Source organism: Chlamydotis macqueenii, chromosome 21 (assembly GCF_036417535.1).
Source record: "Chlamydotis macqueenii isolate bChlMac1 chromosome 21, bChlMac1.mat, whole genome shotgun sequence".
In the NCBI taxonomy this organism is placed as follows: domain Eukaryota; kingdom Metazoa; phylum Chordata; class Aves; order Otidiformes; family Otididae; genus Chlamydotis; species Chlamydotis macqueenii.
In genome coordinates this window covers 5,090,509-5,118,476 of record NC_141576.1, presented here as the reverse complement: position 1 = coordinate 5,118,476, position 27,968 = coordinate 5,090,509, and the positions used below count along the sequence as shown (strand labels likewise).

The 27,968-nt window shown below is 43.6% G+C and overlaps 2 protein-coding genes across 6 annotated transcripts in view; one reads left to right on the top strand and one right to left on the bottom strand.

Annotated features, from left to right (window-relative positions):
• CLSTN1 (calsyntenin 1) overlaps nt 1-7,628 on the top strand; it is a 39,507-nt gene extending 31,879 nt beyond the window's left edge. For all 4 annotated transcript variants that reach the window (XM_086764437.1, XM_086764435.1, XM_086764436.1 and 1 more), the window contains 6 exons: nt 148-374; nt 799-969; nt 1,625-1,770; nt 3,264-3,399; nt 4,102-4,286; nt 4,935-7,628. In XM_086764437.1, the coding sequence (XP_086620563.1) occupies nt 148-374; nt 799-969; nt 1,625-1,770; nt 3,264-3,399; nt 4,102-4,286; nt 4,935-5,129 (1,060 nt within the window). In that variant the 3' untranslated portion in view covers nt 5,130-7,628. The remainder of the gene's footprint in view (nt 1-147; nt 375-798; nt 970-1,624; nt 1,771-3,263; nt 3,400-4,101; nt 4,287-4,934) is intronic.
• Nucleotides 7,629-11,087: 3,459 nt separating this feature from the next.
• Nucleotides 11,088-27,968, bottom strand: part of PIK3CD (phosphatidylinositol-4,5-bisphosphate 3-kinase catalytic subunit delta) — a 28,629-nt gene continuing 11,748 nt past the window's right edge. Inside the window, exons 6-24 of one of the 2 annotated variants that reach the window (XM_086764504.1) lie at nt 27,594-27,773; nt 26,811-26,960; nt 26,400-26,489; nt 25,175-25,396; nt 22,109-22,205; nt 21,574-21,704; nt 20,584-20,643; nt 20,206-20,373; nt 19,274-19,395; nt 18,964-19,107; nt 18,198-18,297; nt 17,155-17,333; nt 16,841-16,950; nt 16,190-16,268; nt 15,768-15,935; nt 14,999-15,122; nt 13,188-13,333; nt 12,808-12,940; nt 11,088-12,264 (exon numbers count right to left, since the gene is read on the bottom strand). In XM_086764504.1, coding sequence (XP_086620630.1) covers nt 12,127-12,264; nt 12,808-12,940; nt 13,188-13,333; nt 14,999-15,122; nt 15,768-15,935; nt 16,190-16,268; nt 16,841-16,950; nt 17,155-17,333; nt 18,198-18,297; nt 18,964-19,107; nt 19,274-19,395; nt 20,206-20,373; nt 20,584-20,643; nt 21,574-21,704; nt 22,109-22,205; nt 25,175-25,396; nt 26,400-26,489; nt 26,811-26,960; nt 27,594-27,773 — 2,541 coding nt within the window. In that variant the 3' untranslated portion in view covers nt 11,088-12,126. Of the gene's footprint in view, nt 12,265-12,807; nt 12,941-13,187; nt 13,334-14,998; nt 15,123-15,767; nt 15,936-16,189; nt 16,269-16,840; nt 16,951-17,154; nt 17,334-18,197; nt 18,298-18,963; nt 19,108-19,273; nt 19,396-20,205; nt 20,374-20,583; nt 20,644-21,573; nt 21,705-22,108; nt 22,206-22,482; nt 22,536-25,174; nt 25,397-26,399; nt 26,490-26,810; nt 26,961-27,593; nt 27,774-27,968 lie in introns of those variants that run through there. The other variant, XM_086764505.1, reaches the window with a different exon arrangement.

The following is a 27,968-nucleotide window of genomic DNA, read 5'->3' as shown; positions in this document are numbered from 1 at the left end:
CTTTACAACGCACTTGATGAGTTTATCTAAGACTCTTGGGTCTGAGACAGAGCTTTTTAAAAATTTATAAAGCAATTACTCTGCATAATTGTATCTCCCTCTCAAATAGCCTCCTTGACTGTGCAAAATTGCTTCTGTGTCTCATAGATGTTTAAATGAAGAGGCCTGCGTCTCCATTCCTTCTGTGGAGGGGTATGTAATGGTCTTGCAACCAGAGGAACCGAAAATTAGCCTTAGTGGCATCAACCATTTTGCCCGCTCCGCGTCAGAGTTTGAGAGCTCTGAGGGTGTTTCCCTCTTCCCTGAGCTTCGCATAATAAGCACCATTACACGGGAGGTGGAGCCAGAGGGAGATGGAGATGAAGATCCTACAGGTAACATCCTTTTCTGCTTAGGACTGTTGCCTACCCTCACCCCATTTAATAATCATGTTGGAGGATCTTCCTCTTGCAAAGAGGTGTGGATTTCTCCTTTAATACAGAATCTAGCAGGGGGAAATAAGGCGTGTATCTTGTGAGAAGGTGTAGGTACTCTGCGCTGGGCTAACAAAAATTTACCTGGAAATGATAATAAGCCCAGGTCATTATTTTCATGTAAATATCCCTTATTTGTATTTTGTTTGGTTGGTTTTTTAATCATTATTTCATGAATAATTGCTCTCTTTACTTCAGCTCCGGATCTTGGTATCTGTTCTGGAGGAAGAGTTCAGTGTGCATGTGACATTTTATAGCTCCTGGGCTCTTGTCTCCTTCACCTTTGTATCTCCTTAACTCTTTGGCTTTTTTTCCTGCTTTTTAGTGCAAGAGTCTTTGGTATCTGAAGAGATCATGCATAACCTGGATACGTGTGAGGTGACAGTGCTAGGAGAGGAACTAAATCGGGAACAAGAAAGCCTGGAGATTGACATGACGCGATTACAGCAGAAAGGCATTGAGATGAGCAGTTCCAGCCTGGGCATGATAATCACAGGTAGGGGTTGCTGCTTCTGGTCTTGTGGTAGGAAGGGTCTGAAGACAGTGGTAACAGGAACAGTGTGCTATGGAGATGGTTTGTAACACCTTACTCCAAATACTTTAGTTTTCACAAGAATTTCCAGCTCAGAGGTGTTGCAGGTATTTCGTGGAAAGCTGTGATTCTAGAAAATAGGTCCCTGTCGAACCTCCTTTCTGTTCTTCTCTCATGGCCCACATTGCAGGTTACCTGTGAACTGGGGAAATGAAGTACACTTTGCCCCAGAAAAGGCTTGTTCCTTGCACAGATAATCCAGTGCCAAGGAACATGCATCATTCCCTTTTATTTTATATTCAGAATATGTTAGTGTATTCAAAAGAAGGGCTCCCTAAATATCTTTAAAGACTGAGTCTAGGATTTTATCGCAAAATTCATCTGCTGAATTTCAGTGGAGCCACGTATGTGTATGTCTGTGGTGTTACCTTTCTTCTACTGACTGAAAATCTGTCAGCAAGAAAACTTACTTGAAGAAAGGGAGTAATATTTGTTGAGTTGTTCTGGTTTTGATTAGTGAGGGGGGGGTCCCGATCGGGGCTGAACTACAACATGAGTATATGGTGTTGTACTGGTCCTTTGCAAAGTAATGGTTTTACTTGTTTGTGTCTCTCCGCAGGGGTTGATACTATGGCTAGTTATGAAGAAGTTCTGCATTTGATACGCTACAGAAACTGGCACACTGTTTCTCTCTTTGACCGAAAGTTCAAATTAGTCTGTTCTGAGCTTAACGGACGCTATGTCAGCAATGAGTTTAAAGTGGAGGTATGTAAGCTAATCTGATTACTCAGTTTTAGAGCATGCATGGCTAGGAGGATGGAAGCTATTGCCTCAACTGATAGATAATTGACCAATTACTGATTCAGATTTTTGTCCTATAAGTAAATACTAGTAAACCTGTGTTACAGGCTATATTTTGTATATAAATGTTGTCTTAATCAGATATTTCAGCCTGAAATAAGGCTGCCTAAACAGATATGAAACTTGTGTTATAGAAGAAATAGTACAGCTAATGAAAGTGTTAAGGCAAAAAGGTTGAATTAGAAAGACAGTGTATTAACTTAGCAAAAAAACCAGCAAATAGAGTAAGATTAGTGCTACTGGAGACTCGAATGGCCTTCCTGTGTAACTTCTAGGATTCTGCAAATGAACTTGCTGTTCTGCTTGTGTGATGCTTAAAACGCTGATGCTGAGAGCTTACGTAAGAGCACAGACAGGCTAAAATTGCATTTCCTCTACAACAGAATACGGGTTAATTGTTGCTTAGTATGCTTGTATCAAATATATGGAAGTACAGCAGAAGATAATACAAAGGGCACTAAAATTTCAGGTGTTGGAATGCAAAGTTATTTATATTGAGAGGAACGGTCATGTATCTTTGCATTGTTCAGCTTGAATTTCTACATTTTAAAGCTGACCAAAGAGATAATAGTACATTTAATTGTATTTACCACTAGTTGGGTGGTTTTGGTGGGCTGAGGAGCCTCTTGTGTCGCAGAATAGAAATTTTTTTTTATTAAGTAATGTGGTTTTGTTTCCTGAGGAAACTCTGTGAGTTTGAGTTGGGATCTTACCAAACTGTTGAACTGCAAACCCTTTCCTTGTTCGGTAGCAAACGTGCTCTCTGCCTGTTGTGCACCTGGTCAGGTACCCTCTATCACAGTGTTCCACCACAGCAGGGGTGTATTTAGCTCTGCTTGTTTGGCAAAGAGACAGGAAATATGCTGTGCAAATGAGGAGCTTGCAGTTGTACCTGAAAGCCAGCTGTACAAAGTGTGGGTTAAACTTTAAAGATCAGTTCTTTCTTAACCCTTTCACTGTAATACAGATTTTATTTCTTTGTTGCTAGCTGAAGATATACAGCAGAATAAGAAAAGATAGGAATGAAGAAAATATAATTTATGTGTTTATATATACTGTTACTCTGGGATTTAAATGGCTGGCTACCAAATTTGATGATAAACTGCTTTTATCTGTTTTATTCTGAAATACTGGGGTCTGTACACAGACGAACTAAAAAGAGATCTGAGAGCTGTGAAACTGAAGGGGTTTGTGGCAAGGAATTGTAACATATGAGGAGCTACTGATTGGGATGATTGTCCCCTGAGCCAAACCATTGCTGTGCTGAAGGAGGATTGAATGCCTGCTCTGGGAAACAGATTTTCTTCTTCTTTATTTTTTCCCTTTTGCTTTCTTTCTATCTCTTAAGAAGTAAACTGTTGCATTTTTGGAGTTGAACATGTTCTTTTTGTTCCTAGGTGAATGTTATCCACACAGCTAACCCCGTTGAACATGCTAATCACATAGCTGCACAGCCGCAGTTTGTTCATCCAGTGCATCACACGTTTGTTGATCTCTCTGGTCACAACTTGGCTAACCCTCATCCGTTTTCAGGTAAGAAATCTCAGTCACTGAAGTTCAGCTGGCTTTTTTTTTCTGCCATTAAACTGTTACAGAGGCTTCTTGCTGTGGAGAGGTTTTATCCCAGATTTTAAACCAGTGTGTTGCACTAATATTGAAGCAGCTAACTGGTCCTGTTCTGCTTTTGCCCAGACTGGGAGGACTGGATTACCAGACACCTAGGAGATATCTTGCCAACAGGAGAGCTTTCTGTTGGTGGGTGTGCATTGGAAAATGGGAGGTGTGCTGGTCTTGGAGGGACTGTAAGACCTAGATAAAGGACTGTGAGGAATTGGGACATTATTTCTTCTGAATGGCGTGAGGAAATAACTGCAGGGTTATTCCCTTGATGAGTCGTGGTATCTGTCCTTTATGTTTTAATTATATTAATTTGGCACGGTAGGATGTTGAGAGGAAGAAAAATAGGCATTTTAGAGAGGAGTCTGTGTGTGGTGGAGTCTGCTGTCCATGTGTTGTCAGTCCTTTGGGTGGATGTAATTCTATTTAAGGAGCTAAGTTTTAGTTCTTACTCTCCAACTGACTTTTTAAGTGGCCTTAGACAAACTTTCTGTAGCTGCATATATTTGTATAAAGCCATTTCTCTCTTGCAGGTGATGGGAAGAGAGGACTACTTATTAGCGTTGTATGTTACTTATCAGTATCATCTAATAAATTCTCTTTATTTTCTTGTTGCAGTTGTTCCAAGTACAGCCACTGTTGTGATTGTAGTTTGTGTCAGTTTCCTGGTTTTTATGATTATTCTGGGAGTGTTCCGAATCCGAGCTGCACACCAGAGAACAATGCGTGACCAGGACACCGGAAAGGAAAATGAGATGGACTGGGATGACTCTGCTTTGACCATCACTGTGAACCCCATGGAGGTAAAGCTGCTGTCTCGGCCCTTTCCCAGTGGTAATGGCTGTGATTGTACATCGAGTGGTAGAGCAAAACGGACCACAGAACACGGAGTAAAGACATGAATTGTGAATTTTTAAAAGTGACAAATCCCAGGAGCAGTTTCATTTGGGATCTTGCATGGGTTGTAGCTTCATGATACATAATTGGGTTTTACAAGTGTCCAGCGTAGTGTTTATCATGCTGTACGCTACCTTAACAGTGATCAGCTTTTTGCCAAAGCTGCAAGAATTTATTGTCGAAACATCTGTGTGTGGTTTCCTTGTGCTGTGGTTGACATCTGGATTTTTAGAAAACCAGAAACAAGAAAGATGTGCAACCTTAATACTATGTGTGATTCTACTGAAAGATCCTTTCCCGGTAGAATTTGAAGTACTGGATCACACTTCAGAATTAGTTTGTTTAGTGCGATAGGATTGACAGCACGGTTACAGAGCTATTTTAAAGAGCGCTACTTCCTTTTTCTTTTCTGGTTGCCTAATGACTGCTGACCATCTAAACCCATCAGGAATCTGTAGTATTTCTTCCTCAATGTCGTGCCATGTGCCTGAATTCAAAAGAATAAAAATAATTTGGGCCAGTATGATATCAACAGCTGATTTCTGTTTTAACAGACTTATGAGGATCAACACAGCAGTGAAGAGGAAGAGGAGGAGGAAGAGGAAGAAAGCGAAGATGGAGAAGAAGATGACATCACTAGCGCAGAGTCTGAAAGCAGTGAGGAGGAAGAGGGAGAGCAGGAGGAGGACCAACAAAATGTTAATAGACAGCAACAGCTGGAATGGGATGACTCCACCCTCAGTTATTGATTCTAGCTGTTCCCTTTGTCTTTGTTTCTGCTCTAGAAGACTCCACTGTAATACACTCCATTGTTACCAAGGATTCATGGTGTTTAAAAAAAAAAAAAAAAAAGGAAAAAAAAAAAAGTCATTCTGGCCAGTAGATTCAACCCCCACACATCCCAGTGTTTGTGTTACGTCGGTTAGTTCCTAATGCTGTTTCTAGAATTGTAGTTAGCACCTCTTCCTTCAGCCATGCCTCAGTGACTGGATTTTTTTTTTACGCTATGTGAGGAACCACCTTGCACTTTTCTCTTCGTGTCATCTCAGCTAAGTGACTCTACAGATCTGTAGCCATTGCACATGAATTTCTGAACTTTTTTTGCTCAGTGAAACAAACTTGGCTTTGTTCCTCTTTCTCTTTCTAAAAAATGCAAAGATTGCTTGTTGACAAAGGGTAAAGCTGCTCATTTCAGCCTGTTGATTTCTTTTAATTTTTTTTCCCCAAATTAGTGCATGTGTAAAGTGGCAGAATGAGGTTAATATGTAGAAGATTAACAGACTTTTTAATATTTTGTAAATATATCGGAATTATGTAATTATGTCATTTGTGGTAGTGAAAACAGGGATTGGGGTTTAAAACATGCTACAGTAAAAAAATCATGAAGCATGAAATATTACAAGTCTCATAGTACTGCAGCAGGAGCACGGGCACCGTTACCTAGTGTAGATGTTTCAGTAATGCAGTGTCACTGGCCTTGACTGCCATGTTTGCTCTTGCCCCACTCTGTTTTTTCTTTAATTTTGCTTTCCTTTTCTTTAATCTCCTTTATTTTTGCAGAGGGAACATGCAAGCTTGTGAGAAATTGTAAAGGCTTTAGGAACCTGTGCAGAGATTCAACTGCCCTGTGCAATACAGTTGGTTGTTTTCTTTTTTTCTTTTTTTTTTTCTCTCCAATTAAGTCTTGGCATATGGGCTTTTAAATTATTGGGAACAAATACTACTTGGATGGTGGGCAGATTAGTGTGCTGTTACTGTGGTGTGTTGCCACAGCTCCTGTTAATTACAGTGAGGCTGCCTGTAGCACAATGATGGTCTGTTGGTGCTGCTGACAGGGTGGATTATTCATTTTGTTGCCTGATTGTTACGTTGGTATCTGAAGCTGGAAAGCCTGAGACCTGTGTACCTGCGCACCTTGGCTACCAGTCTACATAGACAAGGATTTTGGGTTTTGGTTTTGGTTTGTTTGGTTTTTTTTTTTGGCTGTTTTGTTTTTCCAGTTTGGCAGTGGGAGAGTTTGGGGCATAGCTGGTACCAGTTCTATTCCACACTCCTGCTCATTCCCTGTAGCCCTTGTACAGTGACTGGGACTGTTGGTGTGTGAAGCCTTTGTTTACACTTAGTCATTGTGTTTTCCTGCTGGTGAAAAACTAGAGCATAAACTATCCAACCAGAAACCCTTGGGAATCGTGTTCATGTTATTCCAAGTCCTGATGGGTTTGGTTGTTTCTGATCAGAGTTCTGACTTGGAATTGCAAAGGACTTTTCTGAAGAACTAGCTGAAAGGTACGACAAGGAAGTTATGACCCCAGGAGGGAGAGTGCTAGTTTTTTTGTAAGGCAGGTCTTGGTTTTGTTTTTGTTTTGTTTTGTTTTCTTTTTTTTGTCTTAATGCAGAGCCTTGAATAATGAATATCTGCTTACTTGAGTTTTTTATTTTTGGAGGTGGATTAAAGAGTAACCTGTTTTGCTTGTAGCAGAAGAGTAGGACTCCCCCACTCCTCAGCACGGTAAGCAAAGTTCCAGTTTTTGATCTTGCATGTAGTCTGCCTGTGCTCTAGGTGCACAGACCACTCGTCTCGTAGCAGGTTGGTTAGCGGTGGCCAGTACGCAGCTGGGTAAGCGTGCTAGAGGAGCAACAAGGAAGCTCAAGGATGGGGCACAAAGAGTCATAATTCAAAGAGGTAAAAGATAAGGACTGATGCAAATGTTTCTACAGTTTTGGTTTTCAGAGCAGACCTCTTCTCACCTAGTGCTGTGTGTTGGGATGTAAAGGTGGGCTTTATCCGGGGGAACGCTGGGCTGTGGAGTGCCTTTTACAATAGCAGATGGACCTGGAAGCAGGGAGGAGAACACACACAACTAGCTTACTGGTTTTTGGGGGTTTTGGTTTGTTTTTTTGTTTTTTTTTTTTTTAATGTAAAATTTTAGATTTCTAAAACGGGGAAATGGTTTTGACTACTTACGTGGTAATATAACTGCTAGTTTTAAGTAAACTGGGAAACTTTTAACTTATGTCTGACAGTTGTCCTGTGTTAATGTGTAGAAGACTTATCCTTCCATATACTGTTGCTGTAGCTGCTGTATTTTAGACCAAAACTGATCATGGCTTAACGGTAATTCTGAAAGGCTGTAAATGTCCTGATGCGGTTTGTAGCCACTGTGGGTATAACTTTTCAGATGTGTATATTGGTAACAGGTCAGTTTGGAAAGTCTATAAGCTACAATAAATTTCTGGTTCTAAAGGTTGTTTGCATTTATTTCTTATTAATGGACCGAAGTTGAATCAAACTGTATTAACAGTGTTAATTTGCCTCTGCTGGTGGCAGGAGAGCTTTGGTTTGTTTTAATTGATCTCTCAAGCATAGAAAGACTCTCACAGCATATGTGTACAATTTATCAATAATTTTATTATTTTTTGACTTACAAAACATGTACCTAAAGCAACTGAAAAGTTAAAGATGTAAACATTCTCTTCTTACAGAACCATGGTTTGGCTTAAAAAAATACATCTTTTTCAGAAGGCAACAGAATAAGCACAATCAGTTTGTACAGAGTTAAAAAAAATAATCACAGAAACATCTCTAAATAAATAGAAAGGGGGATCACTTTGAGCATATTTATAAAATCAGAAGGTTTTTATTTATAGTGAAATGTACTGTCTCTGAAAGTGATTTAAGTTTCAACCTTCAGTACAAGTCAACTTGCTGAAAACTATCAGGTGAGCTGCTGCTTTGTAGATCTGGAGTCAAAGGCTCTTTGACCTCACAGAGCCATCAGAGTTCCAGCCAAGATGCTGTTCCAGTGCTGTACAAGGAAGAAAGTCCACTTAGTGAGCCACTGATGTTTTTAATAATTGTAGGTAAGTCAATTTTCTAGACTTGGTAAGCTCTCTGTAAACCCGTGCTGGATGGAGAAACACCTTTGGAGTTGCTCAGTTCTTGCCGTTTGCACTGATACAACTTTGCTTTATTGCACTTCTAAAGGTGAAGGACAGATGACAGGAGCCACTGCTGCTTTTGTACTTCTGTAAACATATGTTAGGGCTGGACTTCTCTGGATACACTACCAAACCAGCGGCTGAAGGTATGAACGGCTGTGAGCCTGCAAACCAAGGACCTAAGGAACCTGTGAGGTAAAACTGCGTCGCAGCATTATGCCAGGCAGGATCCTGGATGGTCACTGTGTGGCAATGTGAGAACGGCTGTTACGTCTACAGACCTGTAGTACGTTTCTTCCCTTCCACAAGCGTACAAACCACTGACAGGTGGTTGTGGTTTCAGTGCATCTTAGCTTGCTTGTGGCCTGATATTTTTGTGTACTTCTGGTGCTGTAGATTAGTTTAATAAGGAAGGAAATGGCAATATTCGTCTGTTCTCTCACACCATTAGCTGGGGTACAGCAGCATCGTGCTGTGAAAGCAGAGACTGGCTGTCTGTTGCGGTAGAGCAGCTGACACAGGGTAACCTGCTACCCCATGGAGTTCTGTGTTTGTCCAAGTCCTTATAGTAATGTGCTAGTTTTTTTTAATTAGATGTAAGATGATAGTTTTATTATCTTCCTACGCCTAATTTGAATTGTGACACCCAGCACCCTCTTAGCCTGTGAAGCACGAGGCTGTATAATCTGGCATGGGAAAGGAAAATGATCCTTACAATACTTACTTAAAACAGCTGGAAAACCCCAGTGTGTGATGGTTTACTCTCATTATTTGTTGACCAGTTCAGTTTCATAATACTACACTTTAATTGCAAAGATGGATTCACTGTTTTGAGAATTAATTTGAAACCTGAGACCACTATCTCTGCTGTTCAGTTGAAGAAAACTGTGAGTAATACTCACTTTCACTGATGGGGTTCTCCTAATTCTTAGCATTTTGCAGTGAGTTTGTCTTTCACAGAGGACAACAGGGGAAGCTTCTTTTGGTCTGATCTCTAGCAGTAGCAGCAGCTCTAGAGTGGTGGCTCCAGGGGAGAGGATGTTCTAGTTCCTGGACATGGGTTTGTACGCATCTAGCCAGTTGTTTCACTCGTGTTACAGTCAAACACACAAAGCTAGCTGTTGGTTCTAGCTGATAGGGTTTGTAGCACAGAGGAAACAATTCCTTGCTGCAAACATACTTTCAATACTACTTACTATTAAACAATATGAAGACAATATGATGTCCCCTCCTCCTTGCAGGGGGGGGTTGGGGGTTGACTAGATGACCTTACAAGGTCCCTTCCAACCCTAATAAGCCGTTTATGAACTAAGAACTGTTAGAGGAATGTGTTAATAACTAACTTGGATCACTTGGAAGGGTACAGGCTTTTTGATCTTGAAATGGTCTGGCCACTTCGCAGGCACATCCGGTATCATTTGAAAGGTGTAGGAAAGGGGGAGCTGCAGGGGTTATATCAAGTTAAAGTGAGTTGTCTTCTACGTCACGGCTTCTTCCAGTAACAGGCGCTCTCAGAGCTAGCCTGCTTTATATTAATGTATACAAACCAGTACAGAATCAACTTCATAGCATCACAGCATTTATGAAAAGAAACTGCCAGTACTTACTTCAGATCAGCAAGAGCTAACACTCAACGGTGATCTGCTACTATCTGTGTGTGTGCAGGCGCGGAGGGAAGGGTCCGTTAAAGGGGTTTCACCCTCCAGTCACTGACCAAACCCAGTGTTACCTACTACTGCCCGTTTCTACTTAGGGCAAAAGTTACTTCTTTTTTTTTTTTAAGGCAGTGTTAAGTTAGCTGTGCAGCTGATGAAAAGCAAATATATTTTAACTTCTCATCTTAAAAAAAAAAAAGTGGACTTCCACAGCCAGTACTGGGGACTGTTCTTTTCATATTAAAGTAAAGTAGAGGGGTACTCGATTTTAAACTATTAAAAATAAAGAGCTGAAAGTCAGGAATGAGTTGTATCTATCTGCTGGATGCAGAAATACTATCAAATAAAATTTATCCCATAACAGGGAAGATTTATTAAGAATAAGCAGGCAAGTTTGGTCTCTGTCCTAAACTTACTGTTTTTGTGGGAGTTTTAAACAAATCATGAAAGCTAAACTTACATAAGCGTAGTCCATCATTTGACAAGACAGGCCTCTCCTGTCACTTGAGAAACAGGATCTGAAATGCCTGTAACAACTTTTTTACCTACATAAGTAAGTAAAAGAGTTTAAAAAACAGTTCTGTGCGTAAAAGAAGAATTCAGCTTCAGAGGTGTCTTGAAAATTAGACTATGCTAGTCCTTAAGAGGCAGGAGTGATAGCACCTCAGTAGGAACCAGATGTTGTGGAGAACACTGGGAGGCCGAAGGAAGGACTCCAGGGAGCTGCTGGAGAGAGCAAGTGCTAAGCAGGCTCCTCCACCAAACTTCCAGCCTGACCTGCGTGATGCTCGTGTGAGGCACTGAGTAGCAGCAGTGGCTCCTGTTCATCTGTCCCTGTGCACCACCAGTGCTCAGAACAGCTCACCAGGGGAGGACACCAGCTGGAGACAAAAATATGACACATGAACAGAAATAGGGGATGGATTACAGCACCTTGTGGGAGATGGGGCAGCTTCTGCGTGGGAAGGAGGCTGAGGCAGCAGCGAGAACAGGAGGCGGCTGGAGTAGACACTTTGTCCTGATTTAGGTACCAGCAGGGTTGAAAGGAGGAAGAGCACGGAAAGGAACAGGGAACTTCTTTGCAATAAGATAAAAGAGTTGACATGATACAAATTACTGTAAGTGTTTCAGTGTTAAATCCACTCCTCTAGCCTTACCCAGGAAGGCAGACTGGCCCAGTAACTTGGGCACAGAATGGTACCATCTGTCCCAGCTGACACTGGAATTACAGTGTTGTGTCCCAGCGCGCACATAGTACAGGAACCCGGATCTAACGTACCCCAACAGGAGGTACTTGTGGCAACCACTATTAGGTGCCAGTTTTGAAAAAGCCATCTTACTGTTTTCAGGCTTAAAACCAGAATAAAGGCAGAAGCCCAGGAATTGCTTGAGGCTCAGCTACAGTCTGATTTACTAAAGCCAACAAAAACACCTAAGCCAGTGGCCAATCCAAGCCTGTTCTCATGCCATCAGTTTTTTGACAGCAACAGCTGGGTTCCAGTTCAGTTTCAGAACACTTTGGCCTCTGTAGCAGAGAAAAAGTACAACCACAGCAGGGGTATTTTTACCCTGTCACAATGCAGAGGAAAACAATTCGTCCAAGTCGGCTTCAGCGGTGGTGATTTAAGCTGACGTACCTTGGCATACACTGAAACAGCGTAGCAGGAGCAATCAGGTGGTGAAGTTAATGCCTCTGAGCTGTAATGGTGGGGACCTAGAAGACTGGCCATAGTATAAGAACTACAGGGACGGTAGGTTCTCAGTGTTCAGCTAAATTTTCAAGAAAATAGCACTATACACATGAACGCACTGGAAGGATGTTGTAACTGCCTGAACTCTTCCCTTAGAAGACATGGCTGAAGCTTAACAAGTTCTGAAGGGTACAGTACATCTACCTACCTTTCACTGTAGGCAGTATTTTTATTGCCTCATGTCTCTCCCTTGTCCCCCAAAGATCTACAGCAGACATGAGTATGTGGCTGATGACAGTCCAACAATTTTGCAGTCATGCAGAAATGTCTGATCGCTGGGAACGCAGGTGAGAGATCTTCAACACGGCAACATTCATCAGTCTTTAAAAACCTGCCCACGGTTGCTGGACGCAGTGCAGGTATTACATTCTCTTGGAGCAAGCGTGCAGGTGGATGTTGGCCTACTGCCTGTTGTCTTTGGATACATTGTGTGCCAGCCAGTTCACTTTGGTTTTCCAGCTCTCTCGCAGGGCTTCATTAAACTTGAGCCTGAAGTGCTTCAGTGCCTCCTCATCTGTTTTCCCGAGAGCTAGGGAATCCTGAAGGGCAGAGGCGGAAATCAGTGTACCCTCACTGAAAGTGCAACTGAACAATTAACTGCTCAACTGCTAAGATGTTTACTTACTAAGAAATTACTCCATTGAAAGGAGCACTGAGTAGGAAACAAGTAGCCAGTAATTGTTTTTAAACAGTTACCATGGATGCACGAGGTTTCTTTCGTTCTGATTTATACATGCATCCTACTCTTTCAGTCAGCCTGAGCTAGGTTGTTATAATTTAAGAGGCAAGCTAGGAATAGGAAATGATGCACACCCAAAGAGCAAGCGTTGGGTTTTTTAATCATTCCCCAGAAGCGGGTTCTATGAGGTACCTACTGCCTCTGTGCTGAGAAATCTGAAGTTACATACTGAGCACCAATATCTGGCATTTCTGATGTCCTGCACGTGAACATTGGTCATCTAATCACAGTTTTTGGAGCTAATTTGCTTGTAAGAAAGAATTTGCCCTTCCACTCTAAACTCTTCCTCCTCACTGAGCTACAAGATTCAGTTTTAACCACAACTGTGCTCTGCTTCTCTTACCTTTAGATACTGAATGTCTTTAGAGCAGCTGAGTTCTGGCAGGCCAGCAGCTTTCATCAGTGCAAACAAGTGCAGGAAGAGGAGACCGTGGCGCCTCAGAATCATATAGGCTTTTTCACAATAATCCCTGAATCTGTTCAGAAAGGAAGATGAGGCAGAGGAATGCAGACACCAGGCTTTACCATTTGATAAAGCAAGACTATCTCTTAGCCTGAACCCTGCTGTCTGCACCAAGCTCTGTCACCTTCTTTCACATGCAGATAATAATTTATTTACTTTCAAGTGTATAGACAGCTATAGGCTACACAGAGTTGGTGGAAATAAATTCTGAAAATTCAGAGCTTAAAAAGCTTAAGTCAAGTTTAACTGCTAACACTTACCTTTCAAACTTCTCGCTGTTGTTAGTTTTCCCTTGCTGGATGACATGCACAAAGTCGTAGGTTAAGATGAAAGGAACTCGTTCTCTATTAATACCAAATTTAGTCTTGAAGTTCCCCAAGAAGTGACCAAAATCGATATGGAACAGCTGGAAATAAATGGAGAAAAAAGAATTCTTTTCAGAACAGTATCTATTTGAGTTCTCTTCACAGTTACTGCATTCAAAAGATACTGACCATAGGATTTTGGAAGGGAGAAAAGTGACCTCTCCCGTGGCACCCTTTGGGAAAAGGGGCAATATTTCTTTGCCAAGATGTTCTCTACTGCAATTAGATGGTGGATAGGATGGGAAAGGTACTTATCTCTTCAATACGTGGTACATCTGAAGAAATTCCATTTTTTTATAAAGCCTTAGTGTGTCACTGGTAGAGGCAGAAAGAGAACTACAATGGGCACCCTACCAGTGCAGTCTGCCGTCACAGACAGCGGGTGGAAAGATGATGTCCTGGTTTGAAGTTCCTACAAAGTATTGCTTGCTCAGGTAAGGCTTTCTCTCCTCTTTTTTTTTTTTTTTAAATACCAAGCACAGCAAAATTGTTGCCCCACCAGTGCAGGGACAGGAAGGAGGCTCCTGTGCAGAACCTTGCCCACTATGGTGTTTGGCAGAGCTGCTGTGAACCCTGGATACACAAACCCCAGCGCCCTGCACCCCAGGGCATCAGCTCCCCCAAGTGGGCAATAACTGAGCGGCCTCTGCTCTGCAGAAACAGTTTTGTAAAGCTCCCTGCCCAGCACTTTTTAAATGAGAATAGGCAGTCCTAGATAAGGGCTGCTGCTAGTGACAGCAAATGGCAGTGTCTCTGTCCCTGCTGTGACCCCAAAACAACGGCACTACTCGGTTTCTTTGATCAGGACTGCTCGACTTAAGGGAATAAGATGTAGAGGAGGGGGATGCTACACAGAAACAGTGCAGGCAGGCGGTTGCGCGTGCCTGAGAGATGCAAGTTTCAAAACATCAGCAGCCAACTTACTTTGAAATATTGACTAACTAGCTGACTTCCCTGGACCCGCAGGAGCCTCCCCTTGCGCTGTGCAGCACAGGGGTGTTTTAGGCTTTGCAGAATTCACAATTAAACAAGAAAGATAGCTTAGACTTCCCCCTTTACCAAAGTTTAGTACATGTCCTATTAACAAGGGGCTTTCTTTTTCTTAGTTTTGCCCTTTGTCTTCCAAACAGCATGCAAGAAGATATAAACTGTAGTAGTTATCCTTGTGGAATAAAGAAGTAAAGAAATCAGTACAGGTATCAATGTGAAATTAAAACCATCCTGACCACTTGCATTCATTAAAAAAAAAAAAAACAAACCAAAAACACGTAGCTTTTTTTTTAGGAGGAAAACTATAAATACATCAGCTTAGGTAAGTAACTTAGGATCTTACCTAGCAACTACAAGCCATTTGTGCCTCTGCTGAAGCCAAGTAAATCTTCAGCCTGATAGCACAGTGCTTGAGTTTGCATCTGCAGACAATTTTGGGTCTGAGAGATGCAAATAGCTCCACTGTAATTTCAAAGTTCATATTAACAGCAGCAGCCGATGGCAGTGATGCTCACAGAACTGCAATTCAAATTATAAAACTGTATTTACCCTCTTAATGACAGAAGCTATTGAGAATATTTGTCCAGCCTGCCTCTCGGCTGGAAGGGGAGGTACAGTCCTCAGCAGCAGGATTGCACTGGGAGGTGTCTGTCCATTGCTAAGCAGCATTCGCGCCCCTTGTCCAGCACGCCACCAGCAGCAGTCAATCCCCATACCTGTCCAGTTTCCCGGATCATGATGTTGTCGCTGTGCCGGTCGCCTATCCCCAGCACGTATGTTGCCACGCAGTACCCAGCGCAGGAAAGAGTGAACTCCTCTATAGCGTGTTCTAATGCGTCGCTAAAGAGGGTGAAAAAAAGGTTGAAAGAGAATTTTACATTACAGCAGTACTTCACCACTGCGAAAGCTGTTTTAACAGCCTCTCCCACACAAACCTGCAGGAGAAGGTAAGGGAATCGCATGTTTGAATTTCTGTGGTGCTCTCCAGAGGCAGTACTCCCATCCATGCTTTACAGAAACTAGTTGGAATAGCAACTGCCTGTAATTGGAGAGGTCTGCCTACGGTTGTGTCTGCAATCTCAACGAAAATGTTTTAGCCTCAACTAAATCAACTTATTTTTAGATCTCCATAGATCCAAAAGATGAAGTGGGCTTTGAAAATGATTCCTGTTGGTGCTCTGCTGCATCAGAGAAAGTAACAGGACCAATGCGAAGCTCAAGGTTTTGATCCAACCTGTGGACAGTGCTACCTTAAGCTATCAAATTTCGAACAAAGCTTGCCAACAGTAACCCAGATGCCTCCATTTTTGCTCAAGACCCATACAGATCCACATGATGCCTTCCAGTGTGCCAGGCACTGAAGCAGCCATAGGTATCATGGGACAGCTTGGAAATACGCATAACTGAAGGAAAAAAATTAGCAGAAATGTCTCCAGCTAAGACGAAGCAGTAAAGCAGCACTAAGTAAGAGGTAAGCCCACCTACCCCGGGTTCTTGGATTTTAGCCAGTTCAGCAGTGCATCCTTGTTGAAGGCTGCAGTGGCCACCATGTTGCTCTTGTTCAGCTGGATGTTGGCGATGGTGTCTGAATGCATGACTACTTCTATCAGTCCAGTCTTGTCTCCTGTGGAGAGGCAGCCATAAGGGGTCATCCTGCAGAGATGAAAGAAACCCTTCCACTGAAATCTTGCCCAGAACTGGGTTGTGTTGACTTCTAAGCTTTCCCTCATCTGCCATACCTACTCCATACCTACTCTGTGTTTCTGCTCCTCAGTACCACACCACCTGACTAGCTGCTCACAGAATACTAGACAGACCCGTCAGGGACAAAATAAGCTTGCAGATGAAATGGCCTCACCACTCATGATTTATCATTGCAGTAGGACAACTGTGTGCTCATCACTCACCTCAGGTCCAGGCCCTCCTGCTTCCACAGGATGTCCATCAGCTGGATCATCTGCAGAGTCAGCATGTCCTGCCGAAGATCTGCGCAGCATTACAAAGGTAAAAAGGGTCATGAGTACCTCCCATTCTCCCCTCGTTTCGTGCTCTTGCAAGCAGGCTGCTAGAGGGGCCTTTGCCATGTTTGCCACTTGCTAGCTCTGGCTAGTAAAGAATGTCAGCACAAAGCAATGCTTACTAGCGCAGCAATAGTGGAAAGCCACCACGCTCTATCCCTTAACTCAGACGTGACTGTACTAATGGAGGTAAATGCTACTTCTCTTTGCCAAAGCTCTTCCCACAGCAGTCAATGGAGCCCTTTCGAAAACATCTGTCCAGACACAACAGTGAGCAGCAGCCACTCCAGCCCTACAAAGCTTGGACTGCTCTTTCAGACCTCACTGCAGGTTCCTTTTTACTGTGCAGGGGTATCCAGTCACTACTGTGCTAAAATCTTAAGGAAGTGGGCAGCAAGTGAAATACAGAGGAGAGTTTATTATCTCTCCAGATTACTGTAAAAAAAAAAAAAATGCAAGCACGTTTTTGGTCCTCATTTACACATCTTAATGGTCCATATTGAGCCCCACTCTCCACAAACACATCCTTTAAAGACTTACCATCTCCATTTTTAAAAATAATACCCACTCCGCCTCCACCCGTCTCTTCATTATTAAACACAATCCATAAAGGTTTCATTTTGGAGTCCATAAAGGTGCACTGATCCACACTAGAGGAAATAAAGAAAACATTACCATCAGAGGTTCCATCTGTTAAAAAAGCGACCTTCTACGCTGCACGTTCAACAGCATCCACAAATGCTAACAGACCGGTGTCTTCCACGAGAAAGAGGACCCTGGGGTAACCGGGAGCCTGGCTTTACTGCTGACTAAAGCCTGCGGCACAAATTAAGAGATGCAGCTCTCTTCCTTACCAAACTTCAGCAAGGATAATGTTGGGGTTCAGGGGGGACTGGAGGTGGGAAAGTGCTTCAAGATAAGTTTCCTGCTTCATGCACATATGCATCATCTCCTTGGTCTGAGGCTTGGTGGCCTTCTGAGAACTCACTTTAACAAAGTCATTCAGAGCTTTCATTTTGTTGAGTGCTTCTCCCTGAAAAACAGAGGGATGGAACAGGGTTAACAAATACAAAATGCCTGGAGAAAGTTTTAAAACTATTAAAATTTACTGTATAACGTAAGCCTTGGTTGTATCTCAACTTCTTTTTCAACTTGTGGCAATTTCACGCGTTGCAACCAAACAAATTTAGTAGTATCTGCTTGAGGGGGATCCATAATCAATTATGGATATTGTGCTGGGCCTGCACCAGGAATAATGCACGTTAGCAAGCACAAAAGGAATAAGTGAGGTGCACTGCCTACAAAAGTGAGGATGAGACCTATAGCCCCTGCCCTCCCCCTGCCTTTGGGGAGTTCTGGTTATGCAAAAGTGCCACTCAGTTTTGAAAGCAGAAGCAGCACTGGTTTGTGGGCAGATCTGAGGCACCACTTCGCGTATACAGGAATTAGGTACGGCGATCCTCAATAAATAATAGAGAGGTTTTAGAGAGTAGGTAGACAGCAGGATTACAGCCACACAGCAACTGAAGGAAAGAGTGCACTGCTGTGAATCAGCCAGCCCATTGTGACCAGTTCCTGCTAAATGGTAACTCATTCAACTCCTCTAATAACAGCAGCCTTAGAACGTCTCAAACCATTCTCGACACATAGCGTAGTCTGGGACATGTGCCGGTGAGTAAGAGATGAGCAAAGTCACATGTGATGGGGAACTCCAGGCTCTCCGTAGGATATGCCAAAACCAATAGAGCAGGGTTAAAGGGCTGGTTGTGGTTTTTGGTTGGGTTTTTTTTTTTTTTTGTATTACTGATAACATTAAGTTGGAAAAGCTAACAGCTGAGAACCAGCTGCAAGCAAAGAGGGAAATCAATCTTATGGCTAAAAGCTTTTTTTTTTTTACCTGTTTCATCAAAACTTTCATATGGTGGGTGCTGCCTCTGCAGTATGCTTCCAGGATCAGGCCAAACCTCAAGGCAACCGCAGGAACGTGCATTTCTGACCTAGGGGACGAAGGGAGGCTAAAGCAATTCTGACTCACTGCAGTGAGTGACTAATTCTCCCATTCATGCCAGCACAAGGAGGCTGCAGAATATTAGCTGTTTAGATTCTGTACTGGGGAGGGAAAAAAAACCACACCCACCCCAGAAGGTGATGTAGAAAAAAAACATTGTCTGAAGTGATGAGACATCTTTCTGGGTGACTAAATCACTCACCGCGCCTTTGAGAACATGACTTAAGGAGCAAGGACAGTTCAGAGCCTATGGCTCAGAACTGGCAGGGGACCATGGATGGCCAAACTAAATTTCAACTCACAAGCATGTGTGTACATGTATACATATATAAATTCTGAAAACAGAAGCTAATCCAAACACCTCCACCACAACAACAACAAAAGAAAAAAAGTAGCAAACAAACTTTGTGTCCTCCTGGAATAATCCTTATTCAGTGTCTCAAAGTAAAAACAAGGAGTTCTTGGGGTTTGGTAAGGAAATCCCACCAGTGCTTTGATGGCAGACACTAGCTAAAGGCCAGCCTTTAAATAAATACCCTGGCATCTATATGCACAGACATGCTTGCTGTTCTCGCTTCATAAAAGCGATGAGGAAACCAAGAAATGCTGGTTTCACTTGATTACTGACAAAAAGCCCAAAACATTTGCTCTTTACCTCAGATGCCAGAAGAGGAAGTGGCCGATCTTGCGGTTGGATAACGCCCTGTCCAGCAGGAACTTGGTTAATTCACAGTCTAAGTAGGATTCATACTTAAGCACCTGGACAAGCTGTAGCAGGTATTGGAACAATTCATGATCTCTGTGGACAGAAAGGAAAAAGATAAAGACAATCTTATCTTTACTGCAACCAGCGTACTTGAAAAAAACTGTAAAGACAAGACTGTCAGCCTTGTTCACAGTCCCCCTCAGCAGCCCTAAACATAAATAGAAATCGGCTTCGCATATCCCTTGTGGATAACACTTACGTCAGCTTCTTTAATGAGTTGATAGCAAAGGAACCAACATAACGGTCCGGAAAGTTAAAATCCAGCAGCTCCAAGGCATTAAGGACAGGCAACTCTGGCCAGGTCTGAAGCAGGGAAATCATCTGTAAGAGAAAAGGAGGGAAAAAAAAAAAAAAAACCAAAACCAAACCAAGGTTTATGACAATGGATAGAAATCTAAAATCCTACCGACGGAAGAGCAGCTTCTTTGGGGGCCGGGGCAGGGTGGGGGATGTCACTATTTGTAGATGCCTCAAGTTTGCAGATACCAGGTCAAACACATCAGTCCAAACTTTCTAGGAAGGCTGACAGGAGGAGCCATTCAATTCCACAGCAGGGTTATATTTGCTGTTCCACAATTAGTGGAATCAGCTCTTTGGGAGAAGCACTCTTCTGCAGCATAACAACATAGGCTAGAAAGGGACCTGCAGAAGGTCCTGTCAAAGCTCTTGAAGTAAGGAGGGACGAGCAGCACAGACACCATTCTCTAACTGATGTCTGACTTTCTCAGTCGAAGAGATCCTCTGACCCCCCCCAAGGCAGCTTGTGCTGGTCTCTTAACTAACGGTTAAGAATATCCAATCCAGATCCTATTTCTGCTGTGAATTAAACAGATTTTTTTCTTGCCTCTGGTTGCTAGAAGGAATAAGCAAGACCCTGTTGGTTGACAGGGAATCTGGGACAGCACGCACAGCCAAACAGAGCCCAGAAGAGCCAAACCTCAACTCAGCTGGGTACCACTCAGCACACATCACAGTGACTGGTTGAGAACACAAAAACTTCCTCAGCTTCAGTGATGCCAAGCCTACCCACACAGGGGCACTGCCGAGCATCCCCTGCTAAGCTGGCCTCCCAAAACCAACATGTAGGAACCATACACACTGAAAGAGGGCTGCCAACTCCAGCATTCTCACCTGGGCAACATCTTCATGCTTGTTCCATTTAGTGATGATAAGCAGCTTTGCCAAAGCTTGTGGGTACTGGTCACGGATATCGTATCTCATCTTCCACACCAGGTCTTTCTCGTGCTCATATAGTTCAGTGTGGCTCCTCCGCTCCAGTATCTCCTTCAGTTGCAGCTTCTGCTCATGGGAATCACAAGAAAGAGCATAGAGGGCTCAGTCTCAACTCAGAGTACTTGCTCAGCCCAGAGAGACCCTGTAGGACTGGGGCATGATCCAGTTTGCTGAAAAAAGCAGCTGGGGGTAAGGTGGAAGCATGTAACTTCATTTATGAGATCAGGCTTGCACATAGCCTGCACACATCTGAAAAACCAACGCCAGAAGACTCACCTCCTCAGGATCTTCCAGTGCAGCACGGGATTGTTCTCCATTCCTCCCCAACTCCAACAGCTGGGACACAAATAAAGAGTCTGAGAAAGGCTCCTCATTTCCTCTGCACTTCTAGCTCACCATCACTTCAGGCATTTACGCTGCATTAGAGATCAGTCACTTGCCACCTCTGAAGAAGTGAATCACACCTCTCACAGCCCAAGTTTAAGTAATGCACTCAGCAGGCCCCCTCTGCTCAGAACTGTAACCCAACTGCCCCTACAGCCCCTTCCCTGGTAGGAACAAGGATGAAGGGATGAGCCCTTCCCCACAAAAAGGCACATCTGCACACCCATGAACGTGGGCTCTGGGTCACCAAGCTCCAGGCTAGCACGAGCCACTCCAGATTCTTAGAACCATCGTGCGTTTGCCAAGCAGACGGAGCTGCCCAAGCCCCTTGCACATTGGCACAATCCGTTAGAGCTCCCGAGCCAGAACATGCATCATGGGGAGCATGCGTATGTGTCCTTGGCAGAGCAGATCTCCTTTCTTTCCTGTAATGGGCACATTTCTTCTTCCACTTTAAGTGTTTGGCCAGTTGCAGCGACAGATGGAAAATCCCCATACCACACGGCATGTTATCACTCTGTGCTGAAAGGGAGGGAGCTGTCTGCTTTCACTCATTTCCCCTTTTATTCCTCTTCCTTCCTATGCCTAAGGCTGACTGCAGTTTAAATGCAGCTCAGTTAAACCCACTTTTTAAACAAATGCTCATCTATAAGAGCAGCTTCGCCTCAATAATTCACAGGAATTCACAGCTTAGAAAAGTATTCACTCAAAGGTCCATTAGTTCAGAAAAAGTCAAATTTTCAATTAACAACATCTATGAAGCAAGTTTGCTTGTACTCAGTCCCTGTCGACAGCCGCCCATGAGACAGCGACACTGTACGCTCCTCCACCAGCAAAGCCAGGGAATTTCTGTGCCTCCCAAAAAGTGTCTATGTCCCCTACCTGCTCAAATGATGGGTAATACACAGGATGTGATACAACACTGGGGAAGCAGATGACCAAGGCTGCTGCACTTTCTGTGTTGGGGTTGCATTGTACCGTGCCCATGGGGTTCAGCAGTTCCCCTTTCTCATCTGAAAAGCAAAGTACATAAACCCATGAAACTTAATCTTCTGAAGCTTTGGCCCAGAAAGCAGAGCACAGACTGCTTCCAGCTCTGTCACTGGACATTGTCTGGCCCTGAGCAGCTCACTTTGTTTTCCTGACCTCTCACAAGCAAAGTATACATGACATCTTTAGGACAGCAGCAACGTTTTACATCATACGTGCAATGCCAAGCAAAACAAGGCCTTCACCTTGGCAAGGCTCTAAGTGCCAGCACAATACAGAGCAGCAATCGTACTGGGTCTGCTCGTCTGAACTATTACAGCCCCTCCTACAACCCAGTGGACAGCAACGCAGAATGCAGGGCATCTCCTGTCTTTGTGGAGAAGGCTAAAGACACAGAACAATACAGTAGCTTTATCTCCTGACACACCTGGAAAGGAAGACCACATGTGCAAGCAGCACTCCCCTGTTTTCAGCTGGTCCTTATAGTCAAAGAGCATGACATTCACCCAGGCGATCGGGCAGTCCTGCAAAGAAAGAACCTCATTTAGGTGCTGTAATCGCAAAAGCTGGATGAAGGGAAGAGAAGAACTAACAAGAAAGTGAGATATCCCCATGCAAAGCAAACCTCTCATAACAGTTAGGAATAAGAAGTTATAAAATCTTCGTATTTTCCAAGTCTGCAAATTGCTACACAGAACATTACAGGGAGGTAACTTCCCATTCAGGGATATGTAGGCACCCCCTCACCAAGAGCTGCTGTAAAGAATATACCACCCCAGGTAGCCATGCCTGTCTGCTCACCTTTTAATCTCTCCTAAAATCAGAGTACAAGATGGCATGAAGCTCAGATATTTGCCAAAACCCAGGGCCTTTTGTGTAGTGCTGAATGGTACCAAACACTCCCCACAAAAATGATAGATGTATCTGATGATGGGAAGAAAAGGCTTGGCTCCTATGTACAACAGTAAATGCTATCTATAAAAATCAAACTTTATGCTGCCAATCCCCTCCCTCACATCCCCCAAAATAAAACATGCCCAACCCAGTCACACAAGCCAGTCTCATTTTGGAGCTGGGAGACGCCAACAAGCGAAATGACTGAGATATGGCCAAGAAAGAGCACACAGCTCCCTGCTCTAACCCAGTTCCCCGCCACTAGAGCAGACAGACATATTCTGCAAGTGACCCAAGATTTCCTGCACTCAGGTTCTCCAAATGGAACATTTTACTTCATATAACAGTTTCAGCCACACCAGCATTTCACTCAGCTGCTCAGGAAACACTGAGGCTTAAAGCATACGCTAGCACAAAAACTGACATGCAAAGATGTTGTGAGGCAAAATTCTAGTGAGACACACCCACAAACTGTGTAATATTTTAAGAGAACTACAGCAAGACGTCTTGCTCCACTGAGAAATTGTAGAGAATTTATCAGGCTTAGCCCAAAGGTATACCAAAGAACTTGGTGGAGGTAGCAAAGTCATCATTTTCCCCTAATGCGACAAAATTAATCGCTTCCAAGTGGCCTCTCAAACCTCTGAATTGATTTGATTAGACTGAGTATCTTCACTAAAATCCTATTTGAGACATCAGCTTCTAGATCCTAGGGAAAAGCCAAACAAAACACCACCACCACCAATAACCTTTTCTAACCGAGTAAATGACATCAAACCACAGTGCAGAGCCTGCCAAAACGCAGGGCAAGATTTTTGGTGGATAATGTCCAGCAAAGCAACAACTCAGCATTACAAGGACAGAACCATGTCCTGCATGACTTACAGAAACACTGAAAGCCAACCCTCTGGGTGACATTAACCCTCTGACTCATCCCAGCCAGTCTGCAAGCATGCCTGTTTTTGTGGTAGTAAATTAGTTAGTCCCACCTATCTGCTCTGGACAGGCTGCATAGACAAACAACTTGCATGTAATTACCTTCTGAGTACTGCAAACAAAGCAAGCAAAAAGATCATTAATCAAAAATAAAAATTGGGGTGCACTTTGACTGTAACATCTTCTTCCCAATTATTTTAAATGAGATCTGCCCACACTACTCAGAGCTGCAGCTGACCATGTGGAAAAAATCCATTTCTGCAAGCTCAGCTCCAGCAGATCCTGTGATTTTATATTAAGAGCTCACCAGAATGCATCCACCTTTCCTCAATACCAGAACACACATGAACAAGATCCTCTTAACTCAGCTAACTAGGCTGGTTTTGTTTTGTCACTCAGAATAGCAAGATTTCCTTCTGACTACTTCAAAAACCAAAAATTGTTCCAGTGTGACCACAAAAATGCAGCCTGTGGATGAATCAGATATTCTGTTCAACAACAGCCTCCAGCAGGAGTTGGAGTTCTGCTATTCTTAAGTTAAAAAAAAAAAAACCAAAAAAAAAAACCCAATATTAAAAAGGTTGATCCTGGTCCTGGCCTCAAAATGCTTCCAGTCTGAAGCCTCCAACCCAGAAAGCAGTCCACACAAGCAGGATTCCTGAGCTGCCTGTTGCTCCCCAGACATTAATGTACTGTAACCCTGAGAACCCTATTGGTGTCAACACAACAAAGCTCAGTGAACCTTCCAGCAGTGAAAACAAGCTAGCAGAACTGAGACCAAGATCTTCTGTGATCACATTCATCAGTCCTCCCTCATTTTTCTGCACTCCAGTAAAGACAGCATGAGTAAGCCCCTGTTTAAAGCATGGAAACAGTGTTTTTACAGCTGCAGAAATGATAATTTGCAGAGGAACAAATGCATTTGTTGCTCACAAAGAAAACTCTTCACATGTAAAGAGCTAGAGACATCATGCTTAAGTTACCACACTGGGAAAGGAGCAATTCAGTTACAGTCTGCACCAAGATCTACTTTTAGTTACTGAATTATTAATGGCCTGGAAGTTTTGGAATAGAACTGAGGAAAGTGAGAAATATCACCACATCTCTGATTCAGAAGCTCAAAATGAGTTTCCACAGCAATTTAGCACTTTCCATCCTCAATTTGCAGCATCAGAACAGTAACCCTGAAGATTCTGCACTTTCATTTTACCTTGTCTAAAGCCTTGCTGTAAACAGTGTTTACATTCCTCATTTTCTTCCCCCTTCTCAGCTGTTAATTTGCTCCACGGGGGATTTGCATGAAAGATCTTACTAGAAAGAAGATGCAACACAGACTTTGTTTTAACCTCAACTACAAAACAAGGAAGTTGCGGAACAGCAAAACAGAGACACTAACACAAATGATTCCTCTTTATGTGCATTCAGATGCTGGGTATGTTTCTTAATGGTCTTTCTGGACAAGGAATTACATTTAAACAACCTTTCCTACAGGCAGCCACTCCTCAGTTTCCTGTTTCTGTTGAAGGAGTTACTGGCCATCATTCTGTAAGCTCTTTTATTAATAAAGTCGTCTTCTGAAAGCAAAGAGCATTTGGTTCTGAACGGTGTCCTGTGCCCTCCAGCAATGGCAAGCCTAGCTCAGTCCCAAACTGGCTTTACTTACAGCTTTCTTGGACTTCTTCTTGGTGGAACGTGCCTTCTTGGCCTTTTCAACAACAGCATAGAGGGCAAAGCAGAGTCGTGCCATACGGGGAAGGTCACAGATGTTAATATCAAAATCCAGCCTCTGCTTCCACACTGGCTCTGAGCATACATTCACTTCAGAGCTTGACACCGTCTTGCACAGCATCTCATTGCCATGAAAGAGACCTGCTTGCACCACCAGCTGAGGGAAGGATAAATAAGAGAATACCATGAATCCACAAGGACTTAACCTGTTTGCTGAAGACGCATGACTAGAAGAGAAATGGGACAGGGCATCCACTCCCCTGAACAGGATGTCCTACTCCTATCTCCTTCCTGATTCACTGAAATAGTAAGTTCCTGGATCTTCTTCCTTGTTCAACTTCAGTAAGGGCATTATTATCTTTTTACTTTATGCAGACTTGCAAGAGCTGCTTAATCATTGCAAACTGCTTGGGTAATCCATCGGTAAGAGTATTACAGGTTTCAGCCTGTAAAGTTGGGCAATATAAGTATTCACCAAACCTTGCCCACCAAGAAGCTGCAAAAGCTCAGGAAACTGTCAGCCTGAAAAACCAGGGCAGACACCAAGAGCTGGGCAGGTGCTTATGACAGAGGAGGCAAATCAACATCGCAGGAGAAGAGCACGTGCAAACAGCTCAGTCCCTAAACAGGCCTGCAGTTCAGCGCCAGTGGCCAGCTGTCTGCAGGGGCCTGTTCCCTTCCTTTCCCAAAGGGGTGCTGTTCCCCTTCTCTGCATTCAGCTGCTCCCCCTCCATGGCAAACACCTTGCAAATCCCAGGGCGCTGCTGCATCATGCTTTCTGCCTTAACTTTACCAGTCATCACCTCTCCCACCATTCTCAGAGCTAGATTTCCCCTCTGTTTTTTGCAGACCTTCCTGTCCCTTCACACCGCTGTCAGGCAGTATCACCACTGGGCAGCAGATCTGTTTGCTACTTAAATTTTTGCAGGGGAGTGTTTCTGAGAATGCATTGCTTTGTTGCTGGGCTGCTGGCTAGCAAGTTCCCTTCACCTTCCTGTTGTGCTGCAGTTTAGAAACCGTCCAAAGGCTGAATGAAGCATAATGGAGTATCATGTGAGATCAAGCTGTTGGCTACTGCTTTCCACACCACACAAACAAAACAGATGCACCTGGGAAAGGCAAAACACAAAACCAAAACTCCAAAGTGAGTCAGTACCTACCTTCATTCTCTCATCTGCATTGACCTTGCTGCCTTGCACCAGCTCAATGTAGAAAGACTGCTCTAAGGACCAGAGAGAACCATAATTTGGCTAGAAAGAAAAAAGGGTTCTGATCAGAAACAGATGCAACAAAGACTTCTCAAGCTAGCGCCAAACCTTGTCTCTCATCACATGCTTTTTGCTCCAATAGAAAAGAGCATTGCATTGCAGGTGGGCAGCATGAAGTCTGTGACAACCAGGGAAGGCACGGAGGGAGCTGGAAGGCTGACTGGAAATTTCCAGCTCTTCGACCCTAGCTAAGAACCTGTCCTAAGAGACAGGGAGAACCAGCTGCTGTTCCCAGACCAGAGCAGCATCTCCATCAATAGATGAACTGAGGGTGACCCTGCTGGGTTCACTGTCCCCTTTTACCTTTTTCTTAGGGAGCGGGGGAGGCTTGGCAGCCATCTTTGGGGGGCTGGTAATACAGTTGGTTTGCTCATCTCTCATAGCAATGATAGTGGAGGAGTGTACCATGGTCAGGTGGGGCGTCAGGCCTCGGTGCAGGCAGCTGCGAATATACTGCCAAGAGAGGAGAGAGTCAGTGTGGATGAAACAGAGCCAGGCAGGTAAGAGCAGTCAAGCAAATCAGAACTGTCTGAAGCAGAAACAGGTGTAAGGAGTAAGGACACAGCAACAATCAAAATGCAGTTTTAATTCATCTCCTCTTGCTTTATAAACCTGCAACTCACCAGACTCATGTTGCCAGAACTGAGAATATTAAGTGCCTTTTATAGCTGGCATTTTATCAACTGACTCAAACAGCTACATTAAGGGAAAACACTGAGAAGGATTCAGCACTCCCAACAGCAGTTTGCCCGGCCTGGGGAATACAGGATTAGTCACCCACCTTTCAGGAGGAGAATCCCCAGCCCGCCATGCAAGCAAGCAGATGTTTCCAGAACCACAGTTTATAAATGCATTTACACAGCATTTGCTACCCAGAAACAGGCTTAGATCGCTAGCCCCCAAAACTGTTAGGTTGTTAGAAGTATTCCTTGCCTTAAGTAGCATCCAGGTCCTACCACTGATGAGTTGCATTCCTGTAAACAGCATTACCTCCTTGATGGAGGGTAACATGTCTCAACCCACCCTCCCAGCAAGAGGAGACCATATGGGAACAGATTGACTGATAAAGCAAGACAAAAGGCTCACCTGGAACTGGTACAGAGGGTAGTTGCCATAGAGATATTCACATTTCCCATTCACCTGCAGTGTGTAGTCCTCTGGGTTATCCAGTGTCTCGTGGCGGAAGACAGTAGCCTGCTTCTTGATAGCATAGCTCATTAACGTGATGGGGAACTCCTTCGGGGAGATGTGGAAAGTGAAGCTCTCCTGCAATCCCAGCAACACAGCACACCATCAAATAGCAGCAAAGGGCTGAAATCAGCACAAGGAGCAGCAGTAGCTCAGCAGATAGGTAACAACATTCCTGTTGCTGACAATAAAGAGAAGGATAGACAAGCAGAATTACCCACACACACAGAGCAGCAAATAAGTAGGGATGTTTGCCAAACTAGGCAGGAGTAT